This window comes from Archocentrus centrarchus, chromosome 3 (genome assembly GCF_007364275.1).
Source record: "Archocentrus centrarchus isolate MPI-CPG fArcCen1 chromosome 3, fArcCen1, whole genome shotgun sequence".
In the NCBI taxonomy this organism is placed as follows: domain Eukaryota; kingdom Metazoa; phylum Chordata; class Actinopteri; order Cichliformes; family Cichlidae; genus Archocentrus; species Archocentrus centrarchus.
Genome location: NC_044348.1, coordinates 17,315,594 through 17,343,585, shown reverse-complemented (window position 1 = coordinate 17,343,585; position 27,992 = coordinate 17,315,594). Strand labels below are relative to the sequence as shown.

General features: G+C 38.9%; 1 protein-coding gene across 1 annotated transcript; it reads left to right on the top strand.

Annotated features, from left to right (window-relative positions):
* Positions 1-6: 6 nt before the first annotated feature.
* ap1g1 (adaptor related protein complex 1 subunit gamma 1) lies at positions 7-23,912 on the top strand. Its single transcript, XM_030726421.1, is given in 24 exon segments — positions 7-141; positions 8,686-8,889; positions 8,997-9,121; positions 9,353-9,509; positions 9,667-9,763; positions 10,706-10,782; positions 11,203-11,211; positions 13,090-13,185; positions 14,649-14,729; positions 14,814-14,912; positions 15,009-15,064; positions 15,156-15,269; positions 15,367-15,507; positions 15,926-15,980; positions 16,218-16,340; positions 16,484-16,573; positions 16,673-16,797; positions 16,966-17,070; positions 17,210-17,351; positions 17,597-17,723; positions 18,201-18,305; positions 18,475-18,635; positions 19,536-19,634; positions 19,732-23,912. Coding segments are annotated over 23 exon segments (2,487 nt in total). The 5' UTR covers positions 7-141; positions 8,686-8,688; the 3' UTR covers positions 19,834-23,912.
* Positions 23,913-27,992: the final 4,080 nt, after the last annotated feature.

Here is a 27,992-nt window from a genome sequence, read left to right as displayed (position 1 = left end):
CCCCTGCGATCTGTCAGTGTAACCCTCCGCCTGCGGTAGATGTGATGAGGCTGGAGTAGCCACCATTTTGCATGTCTAGTGTGTTCCTCCCTCCATTGCTAATAGAGACGATTCCAGTCATTTCTGGCATCATTACGGCTAGTAAGTACATCCTAGTAACAATATGTCGGCATAAATGAGGGGAAATAGCATTATGTGTGAGTAATTGTCTGTGGTTTGACTGTATTTACGTTGACAACTGTCACTGTGGCGCTGCATAGGAAGTCGCAGCCCTTAGTGCACCGGGGCTGTGCTAAGTTAGCTAGCATGTTTAGCATAGCTGTAGCCTTACTGGGCTGGGGATGTATAGCTCAGTAGTACGCTGCGTCTACTAAATCAACGTAATCGTGGCAACACGCGGTGGCAATTTGATATTTTCTCTCTTTCTAGCTAGCAGACACAAGTTGCCTTTAATTCAGCGAGTATTTGGGTAAGGTAATGATGAAAACAAGCTACTGGTCAGGTGGCTACGCTAGCCTGATAATCCAAGTGCTTCAAGAAGGCCTAAACTGCATCATGTCCTGATCAATCGGCGTTCAGAGTCAGGTGTAATGGCCTGACTCTGATTGTATAATGCTGTTGGTGTAAACTTTAATTTAATAGTATGGCGCCAGCTAAGATGAAGCTACTACTGTAGTGACATCCTGATATCTTTCCCTTTTAAGATGCTACAGAATTAGCTCGTTGTTAGCTGGCTCTTCATTGGTGTGATTTGCGTTTTCTAAGTCATATTAAGCATGTGACGCTTGGCTGCGTGATTATTAAGACATTTAGACTTTTCTAATATTTAACCAATTGTAAACGTTTCGGACGTAAGTTAGCGTTTAATTGGGATATCAAGAAAGCTAACGATAGCTAGCTTAGTGTGCTGAGGACGTGGACTTGATTTTTGTCCAGTTCCGTGAGGTGGATAACAGGTGCTGACAAGCTGCGAAATGAGGAGGTAACACTTAAGACAAGCGCTTTTTTTCTAACTGCGTTGCCATCGTCCGAGTTTAAGTCATTTTCCAGAACCAGTTTGCACGTTAGTGTTAAGGAAGTCAGCTGTAAGTAGGAAGTGAGCAAATGAGATGACGTACAGTATGGGTGATTTCTCTACGTTTTTTTGAAAGACGCTGTAAATTACGTCTCCACAGGTTCAGGTGAAGCAAGTTCTTCAGGTCCATTGTTTGTGGTATTGACACCAAAACCACTCTAGGTAAACTACAAGCTCGTGTATTGTAATGCGTTTCGCCTGCAGTATATTTTACCTGTAGGCTTTCGAGGTATTTAGAACCAACTATACTGTTACGTTTGAAGGCTTAAAGCGAAAAAAGAAGAATCCTGTTTATTACTTTACAGTTTTACTATACTCACCTATAAGTCATACTCAGTACTGTAGATTGCAGCTGTATTCAGTTCCTACTAGCTTCACCCTGTAAGACGAAAGTTGTCCTGCATTGTCTTTTTTGTTTACATGTATTGTCTATTATATGGGGTGGATTATTACTAACTGTAGCTATGTAAAAGATTGTAAAGATTTTGCCTTTGGTGAAGGGATATCCAGGATTTAACACAATCCAAAGGTGCCATTGAGATGATAAATAATTTTGCACTTTAGGATTTGCTTTGACATTGCTCATCAGTGTCATTTGGCCAACTGAAGTACTGAGTGAGTGCGCACTGCCTTGATGTCTGTTGATGTTTTACTCTGGCATAGTAAGCAGCCCACAAACTTAGTGGTAAACAAAGTACTCATGTTCTCAATATTAGTTGTTTTGTTTTTTTAATAGTAGTGTTGGGGTCTTTGCATGCTTTCCCTGCTGAATAGGTTGCAGTAGGATAAGCTTGCAAAGACCTGCTGCAAACTTGTAAGCAGGGGTAGTTTGTAGGCTTTGTCAGTTTTCAGGCTGACAAAGCCAATTAAATATGTGCTTAGCTTAACTCACTCCAACTGATAGTGATGGCAGAAGACTTAAACCTTTGGCAATCTACTGAGTAACTTTGTAGTCTCTGCATTTAAAACTGATCTCATTATTGACTCTTTGCTGGCTATTCTGAAGACCAGTCAGAAAATGTATATAAAGTCATTTCACTATATTCAGCAATGTCTTCAGCACGTGGTAGGAGAAAGGCGTGGCTGTTTGCAGTTGCACATAAATATAGAAATCAGCAGACTTTTTAATCTTTCTGGAATCTGCATGCTTGTTTGGAAAGAAACAAAATCTGAAAAACCATAAAGGTTTGTGGAGTATACATGTAAAACACCTGTCATAATATTTTGACTATTATGAGCCCTTCATATCCTCTACCAAAGTATGGTACTCAACATTTGAATGTGCACTGAGGAGGAGGCTTTAAATGTAATCCGTGTCAAAGCTGATACTTTGCTCTTCAGTGTTGTGTAGTAATATCAGTTATTTGTAGCTGTGCAAAGCTGGTCACCCATAGTTGGTTATAAAAGAAGCAGTAGAGTGGTCTGCTTTGGTATTATTGCATTTAGAACATCTTGATGCATAGCTGAATGCTTAGAGGGGAAAAAACAAAGCCTAGTGCAGCCTGCCGATGTTTGGAAAATGCTTTTCACCAGCCACAGCTCTGTGTATGGTTCTTTGTAGAGCTGTCTGTCTGACCTTTTCGTTTAAATGTGCAGCTCTTAATAAAAAAAAAAAAAAATAAAGTTATAAATGGATGTTACATCATGCTTTCTATTTCTACCCATACAGTGCTCATGGCATATAGGAATGTAAAATGGTGATTTGTATCTTGATACCAGAGTCGACAGGTTGACTGCATACTGTGGTAAATGGGATATTTTTTTATAACCTGTTGCTGGTTATCAGGCTCTGAAAGCAGCTCTGGTTAGCTCTTCTGTGAACCTTTCACAGTGTATGTAAAACATGCAAATACATATGTGAGAGTGATATCTCACTGGATCTTTGCCAGGATGGGTTTGGTGGGGATAAATTTGCTTTGCATGGTTCCTCCTAATTAATTGATGGATTAATGCGTTAGGCTGTTTATAAGGTTTGGAGATTTTGGAAATGTCCAGTGCAGTCTGGAAGCAGTATGACAAGTGTTCTTCTTTTTGTATATATAACATTATCAGGGTTTTTTCCTGGCTCAGAATGGGTCTTTGGGGGGTGACTGTGCACTTAAGCATGATTGGGCCTCATATAGAAGTCTCTCCATTTTCTATTTAATTCTGGCAACTTGATAAAGAAAAAAAAAGGCTAACAATATTTCTAGTTTTATTCTTAAGTTTTTTTTTTTCTTTGGGGGAAGACCAAAAAAGTAAAGTGAATTATAAGCTGTTGCTCCACAAGTGTTGAATAAGCTCACTTCCCCACCCCACAGTCTCTCATTCATCTGTGGATGAGAAGGCAAAATGCACTGTTCATCTGAAAGCAGTGTCAGTAATTTGCAATTAAAATTATATTGTTGTGTTTGTAGAAGAATGTGGTGCTGTTCTGCAACTACAAGAATGTGAAACTGTAATTTAATCAGCTCTCAGCAGAGGCTGGATTTATGTTCTTTAATGTGTACACATTTGATTATAAGCACAGCAAGAGTCGGGGAGCCATGATTAATAGAGCCCAACACTGGGTCTATTCAGTGCAGGTAATTTAAATGGTGTTAAGAGGGACAGTGAGTCTCTGGCTTTATTAAAGTGTGGCCTTGCCTGACTATCCTCCTTGGTCCTCTTTGATCAAAGTGAGTTCTTAGATTGTCCACAAGCTGCCACCGTACTCAACAAAGGATATCCTCATTCCTTCTGTGTGTGCATCTTTAGTTCCCTCAGACTGGCACAATTTCAGAGAATTTCCTTTGGTCTCATGAGTGTTATCTAATAATGAAATGTTTAAGGAGTTTTTCCTCTTTGTTCATTCTGATGAAAATATTCTTGCACTGAATACTGGGCAGTGTAATCAGGTATGTTGAAGACCGATGGAAAGTTTGTATTTGGTTATTTCAGAGCTTGTTCTGAACAGTCATGAGTGGGAACCAAAGTTTACCTTTCATGTTAGGATCACAACCTAAGATTTTCCATAAGATATGACAGGGCCATTGTAGATTAAAGGCTTATATTTCATTTTTTATTTATGTAATGGTTTAGTAGAGCCACAAGGTTAATTTTTTTTTCTTGCCTTCTGCTGCATACAGTGTATGTTTAAGACATTTGAAGGAAAAATAATCAGAAACTTGTTTCATTTTGAAAGACTTTTCCTCAGATATTTATCATGATGGCAGTAATCACCTCTGAGGAATAAATTCTCCCTCGACTACAAAATTTATTTAAAATACTTTAATAACTCTTTTTTGCTGATGTGGTAACTGTTATGGAACAAGAGCATAATCATTTCTGTTTTGCAGTTGTAACTAAATCCTCATGTTTACTTGGATAACAAACTAGGGAAAGTCTGTGACTTCCAGCCACCTTATTATTGAATTCTACTCAGTTAAGGTTGTAGGCATTCCTTTATAAAGAACCAATCGATGCCGTCCCACTTTTAGAGGAATGATGGCCCCATTAAGCTTGCTGTTCTGAGCCTCGTGAACAGTAAGGCTGCAATGATTCATCGAGTAACTCGATTATAAAAAATAGTCAATGCAAATTTTTTTGCTTTGATGCTTCATTTAATTGACAACTCTGGAGCGCTGAGTTGTCACATGTACCCATATGCGAAAAGTAGACAGAAAGAGGGAGAGAGGAGGAAAAGGGGAAGAAGAAAGGAAAAAAGGAAGGAAAAAAAAAACAAAAAAAAAAAAAAAAAAAAAAAAACAACAAAAAAAAAAAAAAAAAAAAAAAAAAAAAAAACCCCCCCATTTTCAACAAAAAACTAAACAACAAGCAGCATCAGTTAAGATGTCATGTCTCATAGTTTAACGTGGAGCCTGAGTCTGTGTACACACACGAACCAAGCAAAGACACAGTGCTGTTGCTGAGACACTGAGCTCAGGTGGAGTGAAAAGGTTTTTCTAGTGTACGAAAACAGCAGAGCTTGTTACTGTAATCATCATTAAAGCCTTTACTGGGAAAAAGGGGGGAGTCCTCATCAGTCGACCTGATAAACCAGCGTCAATGTGAAGAAAAGTGAACTTGTAGCTGCTCCATCCACTGCTGTTTGTTTTACACAGCAAAAAATATACAGTAAAGCTACAGAAGTTAAAATATGCAGATGAACTGTTAACTCAGTCTGATAACAGTGTTTAAATCAGGCAGCTTGCTTGAAGGCTTTCAGCAGCCTTCCCACTTCTATCACAGTGATACCTGCAAACAGCAGGGGCAAGTCCAAAGGGGTGCATGTGGTGTGCTACACTGTTTTTATTTCAAGGCTTTGGCAACATTATTTTTCAGATTTAGAGAAATAATTGAAAATATTAATTGTATTAATATTTTTAAAAAAGTTAAAAAAAAATTAAAAAAAAAGCTTTTTTTTTTCTTTTCTTCTTCATATTCCAGTAAAAATGTACATGGGCCGCTGACCTGGGGCTGTTGTATTGGTCACTGAATTATTAACATAAATTATTAACATCTACACCATCAGGACATCTTTTCAGCAGCACAAAATCACAGGGCAAACTTCAGAATGCTGACATGCTCACTTTTCTTTATTGCCCATGCTTCTTTAAAGGCTTACAGACACACAAACTCACTCATTCACTGGCACACTTAAACACGCAGACATACACGCACAAAAACACATACATATGAACACATACCAAATTTACCAGGAGATATACTATTATTTCTTTTTGCTTCCTATTAATGTAAGAAAGCCTTCCAAGAAGACAGAGTAGGAATATTTTTTTATTCCTTAGTTTAGATTGTGTGCATACCTTATTTTAATTGACATTACTTTACTTGAGATTATTTTTTATTTCAGCATTTAAGAAAAACGTAATGGCACATGAATACAATGAAAGGGTCTGCTTTTTTATGCTTATTATCCTCCAGCCTGATATAAAGCGGGAGGATATTGTTAAAACATCTATGTGGGCGTCTGTCCGTGAGGTTTTACCTTTCCAGGCTGTAGACTCCAAAACCACAAGGAGTTGAGCCATGAAATTTAGCATGTGTGTTCTTTACTCTTCAAAAGATGTACACACAAGTATAATATAATGTGAATACCTTGTAAGTATGCATTATACCTGGCTTATTGTTATAGATGATATAAATAGACATTATGTAGTGTACAGCCTCGTACAAGAGTGCAGTATGTGCTTTCTCTAATTTGGTTACCATGGAAATTTGTCTGTTCTGTGATGTGGTTACAAAAAAGTATTTTATCAACATTTCTACAGTCATTTACTCATTTATTCAAAACAATTTGAAACATGCTGTGTCATTAATATTAAACATTCTTTTGCTGGAATATGTATTATATCTTTATTAACTCAGGGGTGACTAAAAGTATTTGGATAAAAGTTTAGGGAAAGATCTCCAAATTAAGGCAAAATAGTTTTGCTGTAGGTAATAAGATTCTGTTATGAAATGGGGCTGTTATGTTATCCAGACTTATACATTTATTTTATATTTTCCATTAATGGTGGGAGGATATCCCCATCGGTAATGGGTCATGTTTTTTGACAGATGCTGTATGCTGTTAAACATTTGAAAACATCGCAGTTTGTAAAATGGAAACCATTGAGCAGTTAATTTTGAAACACCTGTTTTTTCTCCTTTGAAATTTTGTTTATATCGTTAAAAAGACAAAAGTTCTTAATTGATCCCCCCCCCCAATACTTGATTACTAAAATAATAAATAATAAATAGCTGCATCCTTAGCAAACAGAGGTGTTATTTCGGCCTGTCGTGGACTTCTCAATTTTTGTAGCCTTATGTGCGCTGTGGCCCATGCTGCAGGGTTGAAAACAGGAATGTACAATTGTGTTGTTTTTTTACCAGTGTTTATGTATGTGTCAGGACAGAAGCTCACTCACAGGTTATACGGAAGGAGATGTTGCAACAGTTGGAAAAGATGAGGCTTTTTGGAACAACCTTTGGGTGGGTGGTGGGGGGGACAAAGCGATTTCTTTTCTTTGCAGTTTTGACAACTTTTCTATAACAGCACTGATAATGGGGTTTTGTCTGAGTTGCTGAACCTATTCAGTAGAATATTGCAGCAAGTATTTGCACCCTCAGTGCTGGTATAAATTGTATGGAACTGTGGCAGTGCCACTGTTTGTGAGCAACACAACCAATGTGACGAATATAATGGGCCCACGATATTGTTCTTTAAAAATGTTGCAGATCTGCGATGCCATCTGCTTTTTCATCTTGGCAGAATTTTTTAAGGTCTCTGCTCTTTCATCTGTCAAAGTGCATTATGTTCTCACTTCAGCACTGGGTTGCTGGATTTGGATGGATATATGGATTTGCTTGTCAAGTAATTACGATAATTTCTGCTGCCGTAGCAGCTTAATTATGTCCTGCATACTACCAGATAAAAGCCATCCATTAGATGGGAGACAAAATGTATCTACTGCTCAGTAAAAGACCACAACTAATAACTTGCCAGCTAATTTTACAGTTAAAATCAAGGTGGCTGCTTAGAAATGTGTGGTCATAAGTACATAAGTAAAATTGCCTGAACCTACTAAGTTAAAAACAACTTAAACATTTAAACATTTTCTAAAATGTTTGATTTTTGTGTAAATTGTGTAAACTCACTTGGTCAGAATACATTTTGTAACACTCAAAACTGCTCCAACAATCTGACATTTGCAATATGTGCATATTAAACTGATTTGGCTTGCTCTGAGTCTTTGTGCTGTAGTTATTATTAAACCCATTTAAGATAATTTAACCACTGGTACAGGTTGTGACGGGAGAGCACCATTCCATTCAAAATCCATAAAACCAAAAATTTGGGTTTTTTGGGTTTGTTTGTTTGGTTGTTTTTTTTTTGTTTGTTTGGTTTGTTTGGTTTTTTGCTTGAGTAAATGAAACCCCAGTTACATATTGTTACAGTCCTGGTGACTGTCCTCTGGAGGATGGCAAAACCTTCTATGGAGCACCAAATTTGATTTGAAGTATGTTGCATCGCCGCACAGTTTTCTTTATATTACAGTGAGACTTGCCTCATTGAAGAGCTCTTTTAACATGGGACAGCTTTGCTGTTTATGTTTTGAAGAGCCACGCTTTGTAGTTGTTGGTTTGTAGTTTTTGTAAAGTGCAGTTTTTGGTAATTGGTAGATGCAAACACATAAAAGTTGATTCTCACAAGCAAGCAGGTACCTTCATAAATATTTAAACCTCTTCCTGTAGCTTGTTTGCTTAGAAGCTTCTTTGCGTGAGGATTGAATTTCTACTTCGCTTCTGCACTTTTTTTTTTCTAAACCTTAAGTCAGGTCTTCCTCATACACAGGTTTTTAATAATTTAGTAATTGATATGTTTACTGGAAAACTGAAAAATACCATTTTTATTCCCATCATTTATCCCAAGTGAAATTTATGAGTGTAGTTTCAGCGTACACTTTAGGAAGTAAAGGCTCAGCTCAAATGCGTTGCTGTTGTTCGGTACCTGTAAAACCTAAATTCTTACCTTCTACTATAGGTTAGCGTATTTTAGGTAACTAAGTGAAGACGAAAAAGTTCTATTTTTCTCAAGTTTTGGTGTAGTCTGGTCTGGTGCCAACTGGTTTCCTTTCTTTGTTTTCCAGAGAATGCCAGCTCCGATCAGACTGCGGGAGCTGATCCGGACTATCCGGACAGCACGGACCCAGGCAGAGGAGCGTGAGATGATCCAGAAAGAGTGTGCTGCTATCCGCTCATCCTTTAGAGAGGAAGACAATACATACCGTTGCAGAAATGTCGCAAAGTTGCTTTATATGCACATGTTAGGCTACCCAGCGCACTTTGGACAGGTATGTTTGGTTATGGTGGGAGGCTAGTATGTGTACAAGGTGTCTTAAGGTTACACTTGTTTGATTGTTTGGTGACACACTTTTTTTTTTTTTTTTCCTCCTTTTAGTTGGAGTGTCTGAAGCTGATTGCATCTCAGAAGTTCACTGACAAACGAATAGGTTATTTGGGAGCTATGCTGCTGTTGGATGAGAGGCAGGATGTCCATCTGCTAATGACAAATTGCATTAAGAAGTGAGTGGAGGCCAGACACAGTGATTTAGTACTTGATGAAAAATACAGTTTTAGTCCAGTACTTTAAATATGAGTTGATGGCCCTATGGACACAGCTGCAAAACTTTCCTCATCTAGTACTAAAACTTCATTATAGTCTTCATAAGATGTATACATGTGTTCCTCTCTGTTGTAGCTTTTAAGAATGTTCTGTGTTTCCATGGCTTATTTGACTCTTTTCTCCCACACTAGTGATTTGAATCACAGCACACAGTATGTCCAGGGCCTAGCGTTGTGCACTTTAGGCTGCATGGGTTCTTCAGAAATGTGTCGTGACCTGGCAGGGGAAGTAGAGAAGCTCCTTAAAACATCCAACTCCTACTTGAGGAAAAAGTGAGCATTAACTCTTGTCATGTTTTTATGTATAATTTAATCATCTGTATTGGAATCTGTTGGGGGTGAAAAGTAGGTATGTGTGCTAAACACTTAACACCACACCCAACACTCAAAAAGTGAGATATTGTGTAAAAGGTTGCACCGTTTCCTCTTTAAATATTTGTCTACAGGCAGCATTGTGCGCTGTACATGTCATCAGGAAGGTCCCAGAACTCATGGAAATGTTCCTGCCAGCAACAAAAAACCTGCTGAGCGAGAAGAACCACGGTGAGTTTAAATGGGTTGTCAGGATGCACTTGCTGGCTCATGGGGAAATGTGGTTGTCTTACACAAATGCAGAGTTTGTCTTCTTTCATGCCACTCATATTGCTCTGCTCATAACAGCTGGGCAGCTGATGCCCTTTCTGCATTGTCCTTTGCAGAGGGTATTGGAATTAATGAGTCTGTCACATACTCCAGGGATTGTGTATCCCAACATATGGAGGATATGTCAAAGAAAAAGTTTTTATTGTTGTTGTTGTTGTTTTTTTTTTAGATAACTTGTTCTTTGACATTTTGTGGCAGTGCTTTAATGTCTGCTTCTGATTATGAAGTTTCTTAAGATAAATGAATATTTTTATGAGTAACTGTCTTGTATTGCACATGTATAAATGGAAGGGCCATAAGATGGATATATACATGCACCAAGCAATGTCAGGAATTGCTAATACTTTCCTGTGCAACCACAATAAAGCTATTATAAACAGACCACGTGTCTTAATGCTGGAAAATATATTATCACTTGCTAGTACCCAGTCTAATCAATGATGTGAACAAGTTTTCAATGTTGTCAACTTTTCAACATTTGTTTTCATATTTATATCTCTGTGGTCTCAAAACACAGCCACCACTGCTTTCCATTAATGATTAGTTTTCACCCTTGTAGCAATTAGATAAGGTCATTAGGGAATGAGAAGCCTGTTGGGTATTTTCAAATCAGAATCATGTTGCTGTCAGCTGTTACAGTTAACCATAGGTTTGCTAATATGCCATATTTTTATAAATCTGACTGGAGCCTCTATGTGACTTCTCAGTGACCATTAAAGTGTTTTCAAATGGAGTGCTATCCTCATAATAACAAATAGTTGATTCACAGAGTGAAACGATGCTAACATCATGCTAACATTTTCCTTCAAAGTAATATCATCTTGTCATTGTTTGTTCTCCCAGGTGTTCTCCATACATCAGTTGTCCTCCTCACTGAGATGTGTGAAAGAAGTCCCGACATGCTGGCCCACTTCAGAAAGGTACACATTATTTTGGCTAAAGGAGCTTAAAGTAATTACTTTTGCATTTGTCTTAAGCCCACGTCACATTTCATTCTTCCTTTGCCTACACATTTTCTTTTGTTGTAGCTAAGCTAGACAAACATATTAAACTGTTTGAGGTTTGGAATGCGTTAGAGGTTTCCTCTACATTCAAAGTATGTCTTAGTCTTTTATCTCCTACCGCTGTCTTTACCTCTTGTATTTCAACTGCTGCTGTATGTACCTTTCCCTCTCTAGGTATAACAAAACTATGCCAGAGGCACCACTCCTCATGCTCATGATCTGAACATTTATTTTTAAGCTCTCTGAAAGTGAATGATTTCCAGTTTTCCCCTCCCTAACATCTACCTCATATTTTTTCTGTCATTTGTCTTTGTTACAATTCCTGCATTGTGTTAGAATGAGAAGGTAAGAGTACATTCTGATCTCATAGCTGGTGCATGCTGTAAATAGTAATCACTTCTCACAGTCACCTCAGATGTAACCAGATTTGTGTTAAGTACTGTCATGTTGTGTTTTTAATTTAGAAATTTTTAATTTCTTTAACTTGTACAGTGATCATTACTGTCAGTGTTTTTGACTATTATGAAAAAACGTTCTTGGTCCATTTGTCAAATACATTTCTCACTATGGTTTTGAATGTTTTTGCCACTCATTTGATCAGTGTCTATTTAGAAGCACTCAGGGTGGTGTGTTTCCACGTGATTACCACAGGTGTTGTCACCAGGAACAGATGATTTTCACTTAAGTATCACTGCAAGAAGGCTCGGAAGCTTATTTTGTTACATCAGTAATTGTTTTGGGCCTGTATGACTGTGAAGAGCTATTTTTGACTTTTGAGAAAGAGTTTGGCATCTGGGATGTCATGTTAGGAGAGACAAATTCAGCGTTTTCTATTTAAAATTTCCTTTTAATATCCCACTCTGTAATTTGGGCTTTCTTTTTCTTGTCATACCTGCAGAAGATCTTGTCAGCACATCCTATAAAGTGATCTGGCCTGGAAAGTTTTCAGTCATGTAATAAAGCAGTCTGAAAACAAAATTGGGGGAAAAAAAAAAAAAAATTCCCTGTTTTATTTACATGCTGCAAGCTTGTCATCATTGTTTTTAAGAATATCCCAACAACTTGGCTCCCATGTACTAAGCTGCTAAGTAGTGTTAAAGTGTCCCTGAAGTACAGCACACACAGTATGGGAAAACAAGCTCCCGAGTGTGCTGGGTCAAGACACATCTATTCATGCCTTTAACCCATAAGAGCCCAGACAGTTTCTTTTTGGAGGAAAATGTATTCAGAATTCCAAACATTTTTGTAATTAAAAACTTATTCAAGAAATTTTCCAGAGCATGTGAAACTGACAGCCATGTCGCTGTGGGTTATACTAAATATGATATAATCTAAAGCTGAAAGTACATGGATCCATGACACATAAACAGAAAAACTGAATTTATATGACACAGGAATACAAGGTCTTCATGAAAAAGGACGAATGTCAGTTTCTTCATGAAGACCTTTTAGTAGCCAAAGTATCAAGAATACAGGTCCAAAAAAGTTCATGCTTTAAAAATAGAACGTTAATGTCATCTCCTCTTCTCGGGAGCTGTACATGCTCAATCCCAAATGTAAATTCTTCCTGCACATCAGTTTACGTTCTCATAAGTGGCACTCCTTCGGTGAAACACACAAAAGTAAACTTATCCCCTGATTATTACAATACTGGGTGCACAGGATTAAAAGCAGCAACCAGCCCTCTGATTTTTTAGCACTGTGTAAGATGCCAAACTGTTTCCCAAATTGTTGGAGCCCTTAAGTCATATTTTGTTATTCTGTTTTTAAAATCTCTGAAAGATTGAAACTATGTAGGATAGAAGATATTACCATGATGAGAAGCTTCGTGCTTTAATGCACTTTCTGTTGGTGTTAATTTAAATACTAGTGTTTTACACTTCATACTCAGCTATGCTCAAAAGTCATAGCAGGAGCTTTTCTTGTTCTCTTCTTTTTCTCAGCTTTGTACAATCAAGTTTTTTATTTCACAACCTCAAACAATTAGTCACTTATGTTTAACCATATTACTCTGCCTCAATAAACAAGAATCCCAATCCCTTTGCATTTCATAACAATTTGCCACATTTACTGAGAAATCATTAACTCTAAACATTAATCAAAAACAATGTTATACACGTTAATTATTTTAAAAAGTAATATTTCAGAGAGCCACACAAAATATTGTGACACCACTTCTCTTTTTTTTTTCCCTTTGTTTTTGTTTTGTTTTGTTGTTTGTAGCTGGTTCCACAGTTGGTGAGAATCCTGAAGAACCTAATAATGTCTGGATACTCTCCTGAGCATGACGTGTCAGGCATAAGTGACCCTTTCCTGCAGGTAAATCTCCCTTTTGCATGATACAAGTACCCTGTACAACAATTAGCAGCTATCATCAGATGATTATAACTATTATCAGGACTTACACTTACTGCACACTTTATTAGGTACACCTTGCTAGTACAAGGTTGGAACCTTTTTGCCTTCAGAACTGCCTTAATTCTTCACTGCGAAGATTCAAAAAGATACTGGAAATGTTTTTGGAGATTTTGGTCCATATTGACATGATGGCATCACACAGTTGCTGCTAATTTGTCAGCTGCACATCCACAATGAGAATCTCCCGCTCCACTACATCTGAAAGGTGCTCAATTGGTGACTGTGGAGGCCATATGAGTACAGTGAACTCATTGTCATGTTCAAGAAACCATTTGGAGCTGATTGGAGCTTCTTGACATGGCACATTATCCTCGTAGAAGCAGCTGTTAGATACCTTGTGATCATAAAGGGACAGACCGATCAGCTATGATACTCGGCTAGGCTGTGGCGTTTAAATTATGCTCAGTTGGCACTAATGGGTGTGGAGTGTCCAAAAAATATCTACCACACCATTACACCACTGAGCTGCTGATCCAAGCCATAATGGATCCACGGTTTCATGTTGTGTTAAATTCTGACCCTAGCATCCAAATATCACAGCAGAAATCAAGACTCAACAGACCAGGCAACACTTGTCTGATTTTGGTGAGCCTACGTGAACTGTAGCCTCAGTTTCCTGTTCTCAGCTGACAGGTGTGGCTCCCCTGATGTGGTTTTCTGCTTCTGTTGCCCATCTGCTTCAAGGTTTGACATGTACATTCAGAGATGATTTTTGTGCTTGATAACGAGTGCTTAGTTGAGTTACTGTTTACTTCCTATCAGCTTGAAGCAGTCTGGCTATTCTCTGAACTCTGGGATCAGCAATGCGTTTTCACCCAGAGAACTGTCGCACACTGGATATTTTCTCTTTTTCGGACTATTCTCTATAAATTCTGAAGATGGTTGTGTGGGAAAATTCCAGTAGATCAGCAGTTTCTGAAATACTCAGACCAGCCCGTCTGGCACTAACAACCATGCCACCTTCAAAGTCCCCTATATCACCTTTCTTCCTCGTTCTGAACTTCAGCAGCTTGTCTTGACCATGTAAATGCTTTGAGTTGTTGCCATGTAATTGGCTGATTAGATATTTGCATTAGCAATCAGTTGAATATCTGTACCTAATAAAGTGTCCACTGAGTTGATAGAGCAAGAAAAAGGTTGATTTGTTCATAGAAAAAAGTGCTAAAAATGTCCTGATCTTAACTAGGAGTTGACAGTTTTGCAAACTGTGTTAAGCATGCAGTTGCTCAGCTGTACAGCTGTACAGCAAATGGAAAAAATCACCAAAATGTCAACAGATCAGCAGCAAGCGAGGTGTGAGGAACAATAACGTATATCACATTTGTTAAGTAATCTGACAGGTCTGCTGCTGCTTCTTTTCTTAGGTGCGGATATTGAGACTACTCCGAATTTTAGGCAAGGGTGATGATGACTCCAGTGAGGCAATGAATGACATTCTTGCACAGGTTAGAATTGAAAAATTGTTTAGATTTAAACCCTCACATATTAAGTGGTGTTCTGACAAATCCACTGTGTGTATATTCTTGTAGGTTGCGACAAACACAGAAACGAGTAAAAATGTAGGCAATGCAATCCTGTACGAGACCGTACTGACTATAATGGACATCAAGTCTGAAAGTGGACTGAGGGTGAGTTAACTTAATTTTAGGGAAATTTTATGGGGATATTTCTGTATTTTATTTATTTTTTTTAATCCTGTCTAAATGGCTTTTTCTTTCGTACAGGTCTTGGCCATTAACATACTAGGTCGCTTCCTTCTTAACAATGACAAAAATATAAGGTAATTCATTCCCCTGCAGTATTTGACCTTGAAAGGGTAGATTTGTCTAAAGTTTGATTAAAACCTGTTGACATTTCTTAATCAACTCCAGATATGTGGCCTTGACATCTCTACTAAAGACGGTACAAACGGACCACAATGCAGTGCAGAGGCATCGGAGCACCATTGTGGATTGCTTAAAAGACCTGGATGTCTCCATCAAGAGGTGGTTCATAGTGGTCATATTACTAGAAGAGGAACTTTACATGCCATGTTATTTTTGCCTTTTTGTTTCTGACCCTTTTCTATTTTTCATTGTGTAGACGTGCAATGGAACTGAGCTTTGCCCTGGTGAATGGAAACAACATTAGAGGCATGATGAAAGAGCTGCTCTACTTCCTGGACTCTTGTGACCCTGAATTCAAAGCAGACTGTGCATCAGGAGTCTTTCTAGCTGCTGAGAAGTATGGCACTGATAGACTTCACCACACTTTACAGCTGTACCCACTACTACATTGTAATAGTGTAATAACATGTCTGGGCTGACCTTGTCGTGTGGAAGGTTGTAATTCCTGGGTTTAATTGTCTTTTTCCTGTTTTCTGTTCTTTAAGCATGGAAGGTTCTGGTTTGGTAGTACCAGATATAAGTTAATGTGTCTACATGAATTAGAAAATGTAGTAAATGCCTTTGGTTGTGGTACCACGCTGATGACCAAAGCTGAAATGCTGTATGATGATACAATGAGTGATCCATCGTCTGACAGACTTTGTTGACACCTTTATTTTCTGACAGCATTTATCTCCTGGCAGTTGACGCTTTAATTTAAAAGATTTACCTTTTCAAACAGTTGCTGGGCCTAATCAGTGTATTCTTTGTTACAGATATGCTCCTTCGAAAAGATGGCACATAGACACCATTATGAGAGTCCTGACAACAGTAAGTATATTACAAAAACACTCCAGGGCCTAAGAAGTCCTTTTGATTGTTGTTTAGATTTTAATCTATCAGCACTTAACAGTAGTTTATTCTAAGCATCACATTGAGTACTACAAATAAAATAAATCTAGTAACAGTCCTCTGTGGCCAACACAGATTTAGATTTACTGCGAATCTGCAGATAAATATTTACAGTTCATTCGCATTTCTCATTGATCTTTCTGCTCATCCTTACAGGCGGGGAGCTATGTGCGAGATGATTCCGTTCCCAACCTCATCCAGCTCATCACAAACAGCGTGGAGATGCACGCCTACACAGTACAGAGACTTTACAAAGCTCTGCTGGATGACATTTCGCAGGTCAGAGCAGTTCTTGTTTCGGTCATGCTTAGATTTGTGATGTCTCCATTTTTGAAGCATACATTAATAGAATTTCTTATATAATGCAGCTTTTACATTTCAGACTAGTTTTAGGGGTTGACATCTATTTCTCTGTTGTGTAGCAACCTCTAGTACAGGTAGCATCCTGGTGCATAGGAGAGTATGGAGACCTGCTTGTGTCTGGGCAGTGTGAAGAGGAGGAGCCCATCCAGGTGCACAAATCACACAACCACATATACAAAAATGAGATTTAGGAGTACATAACCTGTTAATCAGATTTTGTGTTTTTCTTCTTTTCTTTTTGAACAAAGGTGACTGAGGATGAAGTTCTGGACGTGCTGGAAGGCCTCCTGGTGTCTAACCTGTCTACACCTGTGACCCGGGGTTACGCCCTTACTGCCATCATGAAGCTGTCTACTCGCTTCACCAGTGTAAAGTGAGTAGTATAGAAATAGTATTATAATATATGGCTTAACTTTGCACTTGCATCTCATGGTATCCTATAGTGTGGAAAAAAAACAAACAAACATATTTTGGAAATATTTGGTTTCCAAAATAATAAAGTTTTATCCATAATCAATACTAAATTTCCTTTTTGTTTCAGCCGAATCAAGAAGGTGGTCTCGATATACGGCAGTAGCATCGACGTGGAGCTTCAGCAGAGAGCCGTGGAGTACAATGCGCTTTTCAAGAAATACGACCATATGAGGTGAAACTACTTTACTACAAAATTACTCATATCTGTGACAGGCACATTGTAGCATTGAGTAGATTTCAGGAGGGAGGAAGAGAAACTGAAGTGGTTGAGTTTGGTCTGTCTTTTGTCCTTGTTTGTTTCCTGACAATAGGCCAGCTCTCCTAGAGCGAATGCCCATTATGGAGAAAACTGCTTCTAATGGCCCCACAGAGATTGTACAGACTAATGGGGAGACAGAGCCCTCTGTTGTGGAAGCAAAACATCCACCACCCATCACCCAGCCAACCAACCAGGTGAGAACTGTTTTCAGTCTTTATATTAGGAAGAACCCACATCTGGGGTTAGAGCTAGAATTAATAGGATGGATCTAGTTGTCTTAAGTTTATTTAGGACACTGTATATTTTCATTCAATTCAGAAGAAATGGGTTCCATTTAAGTCTATTGATGATAATAAATTTTAGATTTTTTGTGGTTTTATCTTCATTTAAAATGGTACATGTATGCTTATCATGTTTATGTGTTGTCCCTATTCTGCAGGCTAATGATTTGTTAGACCTGTTGGGTGGTAATGATGTTGTGCCGGTAATCCAGAACACAGTGTCCACCAAGCCAGCTTCAGCGGGAGGAGAGCTGCTTGATCTGCTGGGTGACCTCTCGCTAAGTGGTAGGTTTCTCTGTTTACATATGTTTGTTTCTCCTTTTGGAGCAAAGCAAGGGCCTGCTATAACCCTTTTGTTTGCAAGTAATGTGAATGTGATACCCAGCCTGTGTCTGTTACAGGCTGCTGTTTGGTTTTGGTAAAATATCTGTGACTACATCTGTAATATCTGCAAAATTTTTGTGCATAGTAATGGTGACCTGTTGCCCACTAGAGTAGAAATTGCACTAAACTGCTGCACATTGACCAGCATGTATGTCCGGTTTTAAAAATTGTAGTAGTCGCTTTTATATAAAGTTATGATTTGTCTGGAATTGTGTGAATGGCAGCAATAACAATGTTTATTAGAAAGATGCCACTTGTTAATGTAATGCTGAAATGCCACCTAAAACCCATTTTAAATGACGCATGAGTAAACTGTGTATGTTGTCCTAGTGTGTCCATGTCCTCTTAAACCCTGGTATGTTGCTTCACCCTTCCCAGGTGGTACATCCCCTGCTCCTGCTCCCTCAGTGCCCACTTCCCAACCCTCTTTCTTCTTGGATGGCCTCACCTCACAGCCCCTTTTTAATGACATTGCAGCTGCAGGTGAGAGCCTGTTTCTCACCTTGACCATCCATTACCACATTTACAGTAGTTTGTGTGGGAGTCGTAATGTAATACAGCACTTGGTCATTGTAATCTTGTTTTCTTGGAAATGTCATTGAAATGTTAGTATTTTTCTAAATGTTTTAATCATTGGCTCCTCTCTGTATAGGTATCCCTCCCATGACGGCGTACAACAAGAACGGCCTGAAAATAGACTTTACGTTTGAGAGAGCTAACCCCAACCCCAACATTGCAGTCATTACTATCCATGCATCCAACTCAACAGAAGCAGACATGACTGATTTTGTTTTTCAGGCTGCAGTACCAAAGGTGAGCAGTCCAGTACTAGTATTGTGACTAAAATGTAATTAATTCTTAATCACAACAGTGTTTTCATTTAGTTCCATTATGATGTAAATAATCTTCCACTGGGTTTAGGCTAACTCAGTAACTCGCAGTGGATGTTGTGTAGGCTGAACCTGCATGAATGTTGTAAGCTGGAAACACTGCTGAGCAGTCAGTGCTAGTGAGAATTAATTATTAATAGGCTTTAGTATGCTATTTTTTTCTTATCTGCAGTACTCTTAACTAGTTCTGATTAATTATTTGTTGCAGGAATGCTTATCTTTTAGATTAAAAAAAAATCACATGACCCATTGGTGCTACTACTGTTTTTATTATTATAATTATTATTAATGTTGTTGTAGCTGTTCTTGTTACTGAATCTTCACTAACTGCCTTCTGGCCTCTTGTTTACCTGTTTTATCTTTAACTTTCTCAACTCTTCGAATAGAAGTTTTTCCTTAGTAATCGGCTTTTAAAATACTCTTTCACAGGGAAATGTACAGTTTTTTTTGTTTTTTGTTTTTTAATTATTATTCAAATGTAGGCGTTCTTACGAGTGTAATATAAGTGAAGCCTCACCATGTGCTGTTGTTTTTGTAGTCTAAAGGCTATATCGGGTTATGTTGGGTTAAATAAGACCAGGGTTTCTGCCAGCATACTGCAGGGGGTACCTGCCAGGTGCAAGTTGACTACCCACCTGGTATATGTGTCATGGAATTTTTTAGTCAGATTATCTAATAAATGCAGATGAGTAGTTTCAGCTGAACATTGATCAGTTACTGTCTGGGGCCTGAAAGCATCCATATTTTAAGGTGCTGTTATGACACCCAATTTTTCTTTGGTATCATTAAGTTTTCATCTAACATAGCGTCCTCTGTATGTTAGACATTCCAGCTGCAGCTCCTCTCCCCTAGCAGTAATGTTGTCCCAGCACTTAACCAGGGAACTGTTACGCAGGTCATCAGAGTCCTCAATCCACAGAAGGTGAGTTTCCCAAATTTTATTTTATTTATTTATTTATTTTTTTTGGCCTTTTGAGGAGTTTCCTATTTCATGAATATTTATCTCTCCAAAATTTCAGCAACAACTACGAATGAGGATCAAGCTGACATACACCCACAAAGGCTCGGCTGTGCAAGACCTGGCCGAGGTTAATAACTTCCCCCCTCAGTCCTGGCAGTGATGAGCTGCTCCTGTTGCTCTTTAAAAGCCCCCACCAAGGGAACTATGAAAACGATTTTCCTTTCACCTCCCACCTTTCTTCCAACGGTCCCCCTGTGACATCAGTGCAGGCGGCTGCCCTCAAGTTGCATGGGGAGCAGTAGAGCGTTGAACACAGGAGAAAAATGCAGATGTTACGAAGACCCTATTGACTATTGACATCACAAGAATAATTGGGTAAACATATCAATCAATGAACTTTGCTTCTTCTTTTTTTTTTTCCCCCCCTTAATTGGTTTCCTAATCTCTTTGATTAGTATTTTTCTCACACACACAGACACCCTCTGCCCAGCACCGATATCACCCACAAAAGCACACGCACACCATTCACTGTGGTACACTTGACTTCTCTAGTCACAGTAGAGGAAAAGTGTTGCCCACTATAAGCACTGCAGTAACCATAGTTTTATTTTGACATTGCTCCCTTGATATTTATGATTGGCTTTGCATTCGGATATTTTAGATATGAATCTTCAGTCCTACAAAGGCAGCAGAAAAAGCTTTGAAAGGTCTATTTAGTGCAGTCACACTTGTTGGGTAACCTTTGTTTTTGATCCTTCACATCATGAGTGATATAACTTGTCAGAGTTGTATTCATTTTAAATTACATTAATTTGCTTAAAGCATGTTTGAGCATCGTTGGGTCACAATCACACCTGGACTTAAGCTCGTCTTTTCCGATTCTGACAGTAGGCCTCTTTATCCTATGTTTCTATAGGGAGTCGTCTACATTAGTCACATTAACAAACAGATCCGGGATGCTCGCTTCGATCACCTGTGGCTAGTTTCATTGAACATGCTCAGATTTTCTCACAGCTCTTATCTGTAGTAAAGCAGCAGCTTGTAGATCAATGTAAAACATCCAAATATTCATTGCTATGCTTAGTCTGAGGGTGTTCATACATTAGAGTGGATATAATCCAGGCCTAAAAATTGATCTGAAAATCGCTTTGTGTTTCAAACTTTTCCTCCATCTGTGTCCAGAGTCTAGCCTGCAATGAGTTCATTTCAGATTTATTTAACCTGGTTGAACGTGGTCACCATGCACATACATGTAAATTAAGCTTGTTATGAATGTAGTTAAATACACTGAATGCTTTTATTTCCCCTTAATTCTTCTTTTTCATGTCTTTGATGGGGATGCTCATCGTACTGGCACTATTTGTGTGAAAGTCTGTTTATTTCTGCAGTAATTTGACTTAATTTATGCCTGATATCAAAGTGATGTGCCTTTCTGACTTAGCTAGTTAAAAGCCCCTGAACCTATTGAGTTCTGTATGAGCTTCGTTTGTAATTCTGCTTATGTGATGGTCATGTTTTCAATCTGAGGGAAATGGTCCTGGTGGATTAGATCTGGTATATCACTTGGTTTAATTTTACCCTTTCACTCCTGTGTCTAATGAGTTAAAAATCAAAGTCACCCAAAAATCAGTCCCACAAGGATGTCAAGAGCAATGTTTTTCTCTACTTTTGACAAAAAATGCAAATTTTATCTTTCTTTACAGTGCGGCAGATTTTTCCATTAAAATACCTGATGGATGATGATAATTAAACAGGTCTCAAAGATAATGGCAGCTAATAGATGTAAACTTTTCGTAAGCTGGCATCGAGGTTTCAGGTGTTTTTGAAAACTATAAATGTTGTCCAAATATCACTACAACACCCCCTGAGTCAACAAACATTACAATGTGACTTTGAATGACTTGGTGACATCCTGGGACAGGTTCGTCTTTGTTTGATTGGAGTATGATTTCTTTGCTCTCATCCTCTCCGAATCAGAATTCTGACCATGCTGTTGGGGACAGTAACCTTAATACCTCACAATGCTCTTTCTTTCTGTTAACTTTCAGTGGCAGTAGATTGACAGCTTGTTTAGTCACGAATTACAATCAAGGGGAGCATCTGCATGAGAGAAACTAACAGTAGTTTGTGCATCTCATTACTTAACCTTAGCAGCCCTGTGATGATGCTGTGCTGAGATCCTCATCAGGCTGTATAATTATTTTCACTATGCTTCACTGTCTTCTAACTTCTGTGACCAAATCAGAGAGACTATTAGCTTTGGAAATATTTTTGAGCTATGATATGTGTATATGGAGAAAATTATTTCAGTTTAACTTTTTTTTTTTTTCCTGTTGTTGACAAATGCTATATTGGCTTTTTTTCTGTACATATTGAGGGCTTTTACAATTTTTGTCTCTTGTACTATCTTTCATCCTTTTTTTAGATGCCATTTTCTAAAAAAAATTCCAATTATTCACAATGTATATTGTCTAAATAGATCTAGTCAACATTAGTCTATTAAGACTTCCCTGTATCATCACTCATTCATTGTAAAAGGTATATGATCTGCTGCCTGTACATTGTATATAGTTGTAAAACGAACGCTGATCAGATTAAATAAAACCCACATGAAGACTTAAAAGATTAGCTAGAAAGTATAATTGTATGCATATATGTACAAAAAGAATCTTAAAAAGGATGCAATTGACCTGCGTATAATTTACTATTTGTCATGCTTCATTCATGATGTCGTTTTTTCTTTTACGATGATCGATTGTGAGTCATTAGGCCACATGATCAGGTTCCCTTTGGATGTTGAAGTAAGGGTTAAATCTGTCCTGACAGATGTTGTCTGGATGATGTACTACTGAGAAACCTAAGCACAGTGCTGCACAGCAGCAGCAGCAGCAGAAATAGCACCTTGCTTCATCTGCTTCTCTGCCCCTCAAACACCTCGTGTATCCACGCCCTCCTTGGAAGAGCAGCAGCTTACTTAGCAGGAAGCTGCTCTTCCTTCTGGTCTTATGTTCACTCTTCACAGTTCACATCTATTAAACTCTTTTCAGTCTACAATTTGTTTTGTGAAATGAAGCCCCCCCCCCCCCCCTTCCCTTTTTTTTTTTTTGGTATGTTCACTCACTTAGTTGCCTGTCTTTTTGTCTGCCATGTAGCACCCTCCCAAAAGCATCTCAACCAAGCAGTCAAGGCCATTACTAGTGCCACATAAAGAGGTTTTTGAGCTCACAGCGATGGATATTTTGCCTGCTCGTTGACTTCAGATGTACGTTCCTGGGTCAGAACAATGCAGTGCTTTCTTTTGGGTCCTTTTAGTCCATTGTCGCTTGGCACAACTTTTAAGAAAGCTCTTTGTGATCTCCAAAATGAACAGTAGTGAGAAATTGATCTGGGTCCTTGCTATTTCTAAAACCGGCTTTAGTGGCTGCAAATCATGGCAGGATATGACAAACAGCAGTGGATGGATTCTTTTGTGTAAGTCTCTATAATTTTGGTTACGTTTCTGATGTACAAGAACTGAAACAAAACTCGGGCAGAGAAGGGGGGGGGCGTGCAGCTGGCTAATGACCACAAGGGGGTGCTGTGCAAAATGGAAGGCTGAAGGGATTGGAAAGGAAGTTTCATACATTTGTTTCTGAATGTTTTTGTGTTTTGTATTGTCTTATTCAACCAGTATGTACCACATCAGATGGTTTCAATGATTCATTGATTCATGTTTAAAATCTGCAAATTGAAAAGAACCCAACATGTAAGTGCTTTGGACACTAGCTGTAAAAGGAAGAGAAGAAATGGAAACAAATACCCATCGGATGTGTCGTCGGTTGTTTTTGTGTGTGTGGGTGAGAGTGTGTATGAGCGAGAGAGTCAAGCCTGAGAGGGCGCGATGGTGTGCAACATGTCTTTTATCTACATAGGACGTGATTTTTGGCTGCAATTACTTTCAGCTTCTGAGCTGCATGTGAAAACCAGTGTAAATAACACCATTTCTACTCTTGACCCGAGACTCTTTTTGAAATGCTCGAAAAGTTCAAATTATACGAATCTGTCACACCACCTTCATGGGTCAGTACTAACATGTACAATTAAAAATTGAGAGTGCTCACAATGCTGTCAATGTTTTTAAAGCATCTGTTGTTTGGATTTATTTTGTTTTTTGTTTTTTGAATTTAGTGTGCAAAGGGCTTGGAAAGCATCTGAATTACCACCACGTTAATGAACTTCCCCTGTTGAGTTAAAAAAAAAAAGAAAAAGGAAAAAGTGCATCTGCTGTATTTTGAAACTCAAATCTGTATGACCATCCCTCACCCCCTCCAGATCTGCCCTGACTGAAAAAATGGTATCTGATTTAGTTGGGGGAGGGTGAAGGCGTGAAGTTCACTCTTGACCCACTGAACTGTATCCCAGTTCCTTAGCTTCAAGGTGAGTGTGAATGTCAGACTGAAAATACAAAAGGATGACTAAAGATGAAGAGTTGTAAACTATTAAATGGGATATTTTCAATTTATGCTGTGTATTCTTGTCTTTGGGTTGGAGAAAATGATCAAGCGAATAAAAAGTCAAATAAAAATCTACTTGAATTATAGTCGTTTTCTTTCATACTTTCAGGTCCTGTGTATATGTTTAATTTACCAAAAAGAAATGCTGGACTTCCCTGATTTGTCATTAAAATTTATACTAAGGAGGCTTTCTATTATCACTTCTAATAGTTCTAATCAGCATTTATAAACATTACAAGAGTGTAACCACGACTGGGGGAAAATAAACTGACCTAATGATATAGAGCGGAGGGGCTGCATGTAGAGAAGGGGTTTCACATTTTTGCATACAAGGATACATAAAGACCAGGAGTAAAATAAACTATATTGTAAAAGTATTCACTTATCTGCCTTTACATATGTATGAACTAAAGTGACATCCCATTCTTAATCCATAGGGTTTAATATGATGGTGGCCCACCCTTTGCAGTTATAACAGGTTCAACTCTTCTGGGAAGGCTTTCCACAAGGTTTAGGAGTGTGTTTATGGGAATTTTTGTGCTCCCTCTGGCTGGTTGTTGGACCCCTGTAGCCAGTCTTTAAAGGGAAAAAAAAAAGTCCTAGACAAGCTTCTGATCACAACTCTACAAAATATATGCTCCAAATATACGTGTGTTTTTTTTTTAAACGTTTTACTGCTTTTAACACATTTTGACAGAAAAAAAAATGAACACAAAATTCTTCTATGGAGCAGGGTCAGGATGTTATGGAAATCCTTTTCTGACAGTGAGAAAGATAATGAATGTAAGGAGGAGAAGTGGAATGCAGGAAAAAGAAATGTTTCAAATATTGGTTCTATGGCTGTTATTAAACTCAGTTATACACAGCTAAATCAAACGTGTTGATTAAGCATGGCTTGTTTGGAAAGGGTTGCCTAGACAGAGCCTCTTCTCTCTATAAAGAACATTGCAGCATGGCTTAGGCTTGCAAAGTTGCATCTGAAGAAACCACAAGCTTTCTGGAACAATATCCTTTGGACAGATGAGACCAAAGTGGAGATGTTTGGGAATAATATCGAGCAACCACCAAGCACATATCAGCACAAACTCCTCATACCAACTATCAAGCTTGGTGGTGGAGAGGTGATGATTTGGGCTTGTTTTGTGGCCACAGGATCTGGGCACCGTGCAGTCACTGAGTCGACCATGAACTCCTCTGTATACCAAAATATTCTAGAGTCAAATGTGAAGCCATCTGTGTGACAACTAAACCTTGGCTGAAATTGGCTCATGCAACAGGACAGTGATCCCAGTCACAGCAGCAAATCTAAAACAGTATGGCTGGAAAATAATCAAGGTGTTTAGTGGCCCAAAGTCTGCTAAAAGTGGCTGAGCTATTGAAGCATGGGGTGCATTTGGTTTTTTATAGCACTGCAGAGTGTCATGGAAAAACTTTCTTTTTCACATGACTGTACATAAATACCTCTTATTTTGCCAAGAGGGGAAGATGCAGGGTTGCTGGGTAACAGGTTCACCAAAAGACCGACCGACCATTCATCCATCCATCCATCCAACCATCCATTTTCTTCCGCTTATCCAATTCAGGGTCGCGGAAGAGCTGGAGGGAAAGGCCGGGCACACCCAAAGTCATGTGCGAAAAGTGTAATGTCCAACTCTGTTTCACAGCTGAGAAAGACTGCTTTTTCAAACCCAACATATAAAACAATATATATATATATTTTTTTACTTAATGATTTGTTGGCATTTTTTTTTTTAGAAAAAAAAAAGATCCAAAATAATTTTTTTTTTTTTACCGTGTAGCATTAAAACGGGCGCAGCAGAGGGTTAAGGCCAGCCTAATGACGCGCCCTGTAAACACCTCTCGTGCTTTTTATGACCAAGTGGCAAAACTTGCCTCATTATTATTATGAAGCGTCCCACTTCAGAAAGGCTCATTGGCTGCTGAATACCAAACGCTCTGAGCCCGCCCATTTCATGTATATTGATCAGCTCTCCGGGGCCTATCTGACAGCAGTCAGATGAGTCGGGATATGGCGTCGCTTCACCGACACAGGATGAATTTTCACCTCTCCGTGGGAATTTACAAGTCGCGCTCCGAGACATCGCTTGTTTTTCGCCGCTGTTAAAAGGGGTCACACATGGCGATGGAGGACGAGGATAATAATGCGGAGGTCGCTGCGACTAACGTCCAAACGGGCATCAAGAGAGGAGGTGATGTCGGAGATAACGGGGCTTGCATAGACAGGCAGCCGGACACGGTGGTCCACCAGGCGGGGCTGAATCAGACTGCAGGTCGCGGCAGCCGCAGTGGTCCGGGAGCTCACGCTGCGACGGGGATCCGAGTGCTAAAGGCAGGTCATAGCGAGAGGGTGCAGTGTGCGTGATTTTTTAAAGCAAGACAAAGTGTTTGACAACTGTCATGTGAAGGTGTTGCTTATATTGCAGTAGGTGTTTGGAACAGGGCAAAGTGCATCCACTGAAACGCGCGCATCCCTCCTTGGCAATATTATGTAAAGGCTGTGATATCACGTCTAATTGATAATTGATCTGAGATAGTCAGGAATGTACCAAAGCCAGTTAATAGCAACAGACCGCAAACACACACACACGCGCGCTGTGGGCAGTTGGAGCTTTTATAGCCAGGCCCACTGCTGAACAGTTTTCTTTGGATTTTTAGGGCAAGACATGATGAGTAATGACACCCAAGTCCCAAGCTACCTCAGAGGCACGCACATACATGCAGAGAACCTCAGCTGTGGTTATATTTTCGACTGAGTGCGTTACTCAGGCATTATATTTTTAAACAGGGGGAATTTCAGTATATGCAATAAAATAGGTAATCCTGTAGCATCACACACCTCGATATTTCTACCCTAAGATGCTTCAAGAGTATTAAAAGCACTAGTTTTCCCCTGCCTGTCAACATCAGCGTAGAACAGTGTGAGTAAACGTGCTTTCCACAGATATATCCCTTTTTTTTTTTCTTCATCCAGAGTTGGCAGATATAGATTATTTATAGTGTAGAGGTGCTTCCTTCTGAGTCAGGATTGCTTATTCAGTGCAGCCCTGCCTCACATTCACATAGTGACACACATCCATACCAGGGAGGTGCCCAGTACATCTGTAGTCCAGTGGGGTGACCGCTGAGTGATTCCACAGCTTCACTCAGACACACCTTGACAGCTGCTGACAAGGAAGACAGGGGCTCTAACTTTCTCTGTGGCCACCTAGATTTTTCAGCATGTGTGGCATTTAAACTAACCGCTCCCTGATCACAACCTTACCTCTCTAACCCCTGGAACAATGCTGCTTCAGGTATGGTCTATTTAAGTAGTCAAAGTGGATATTTTATTCTTGACCTTGAGAAAAGAGGCTTAAAATATGATGTAACTTTGTTGCTGAGCATAAAAAGGGTCACAAATATTTTGTATAAACAAACATTAAGTAAGAGGATTTGTCAAGCAGTTCATCAGTATAATCAAGATGAAATTATTATTTTAATAGGAACTCAATCAGTAAATTGCTTAATGAGTAACAATACTAAATACTGAGAAATTATGGCCAATGCTATTCAACAACCCAACCAAAACTGAGCAGCAATCAGCACCCATCACTGTCGGGCGTATTGAACATCAAAGCTGCTGGAAGCTAAGATGACATGGTTTAAAAACAGTAGCAACGACACCTGTACGTCACCAAAGTGGATGCTCTCCAGACTTGTTCTTTAATATCTTTCATGTTCTGACTAGATTTGGGTTCATCCCACATGACAAATTCCCGCCTCACGAGGAACTGGTGCTACTGATCTTTTATCGTGTAGGAGAAGA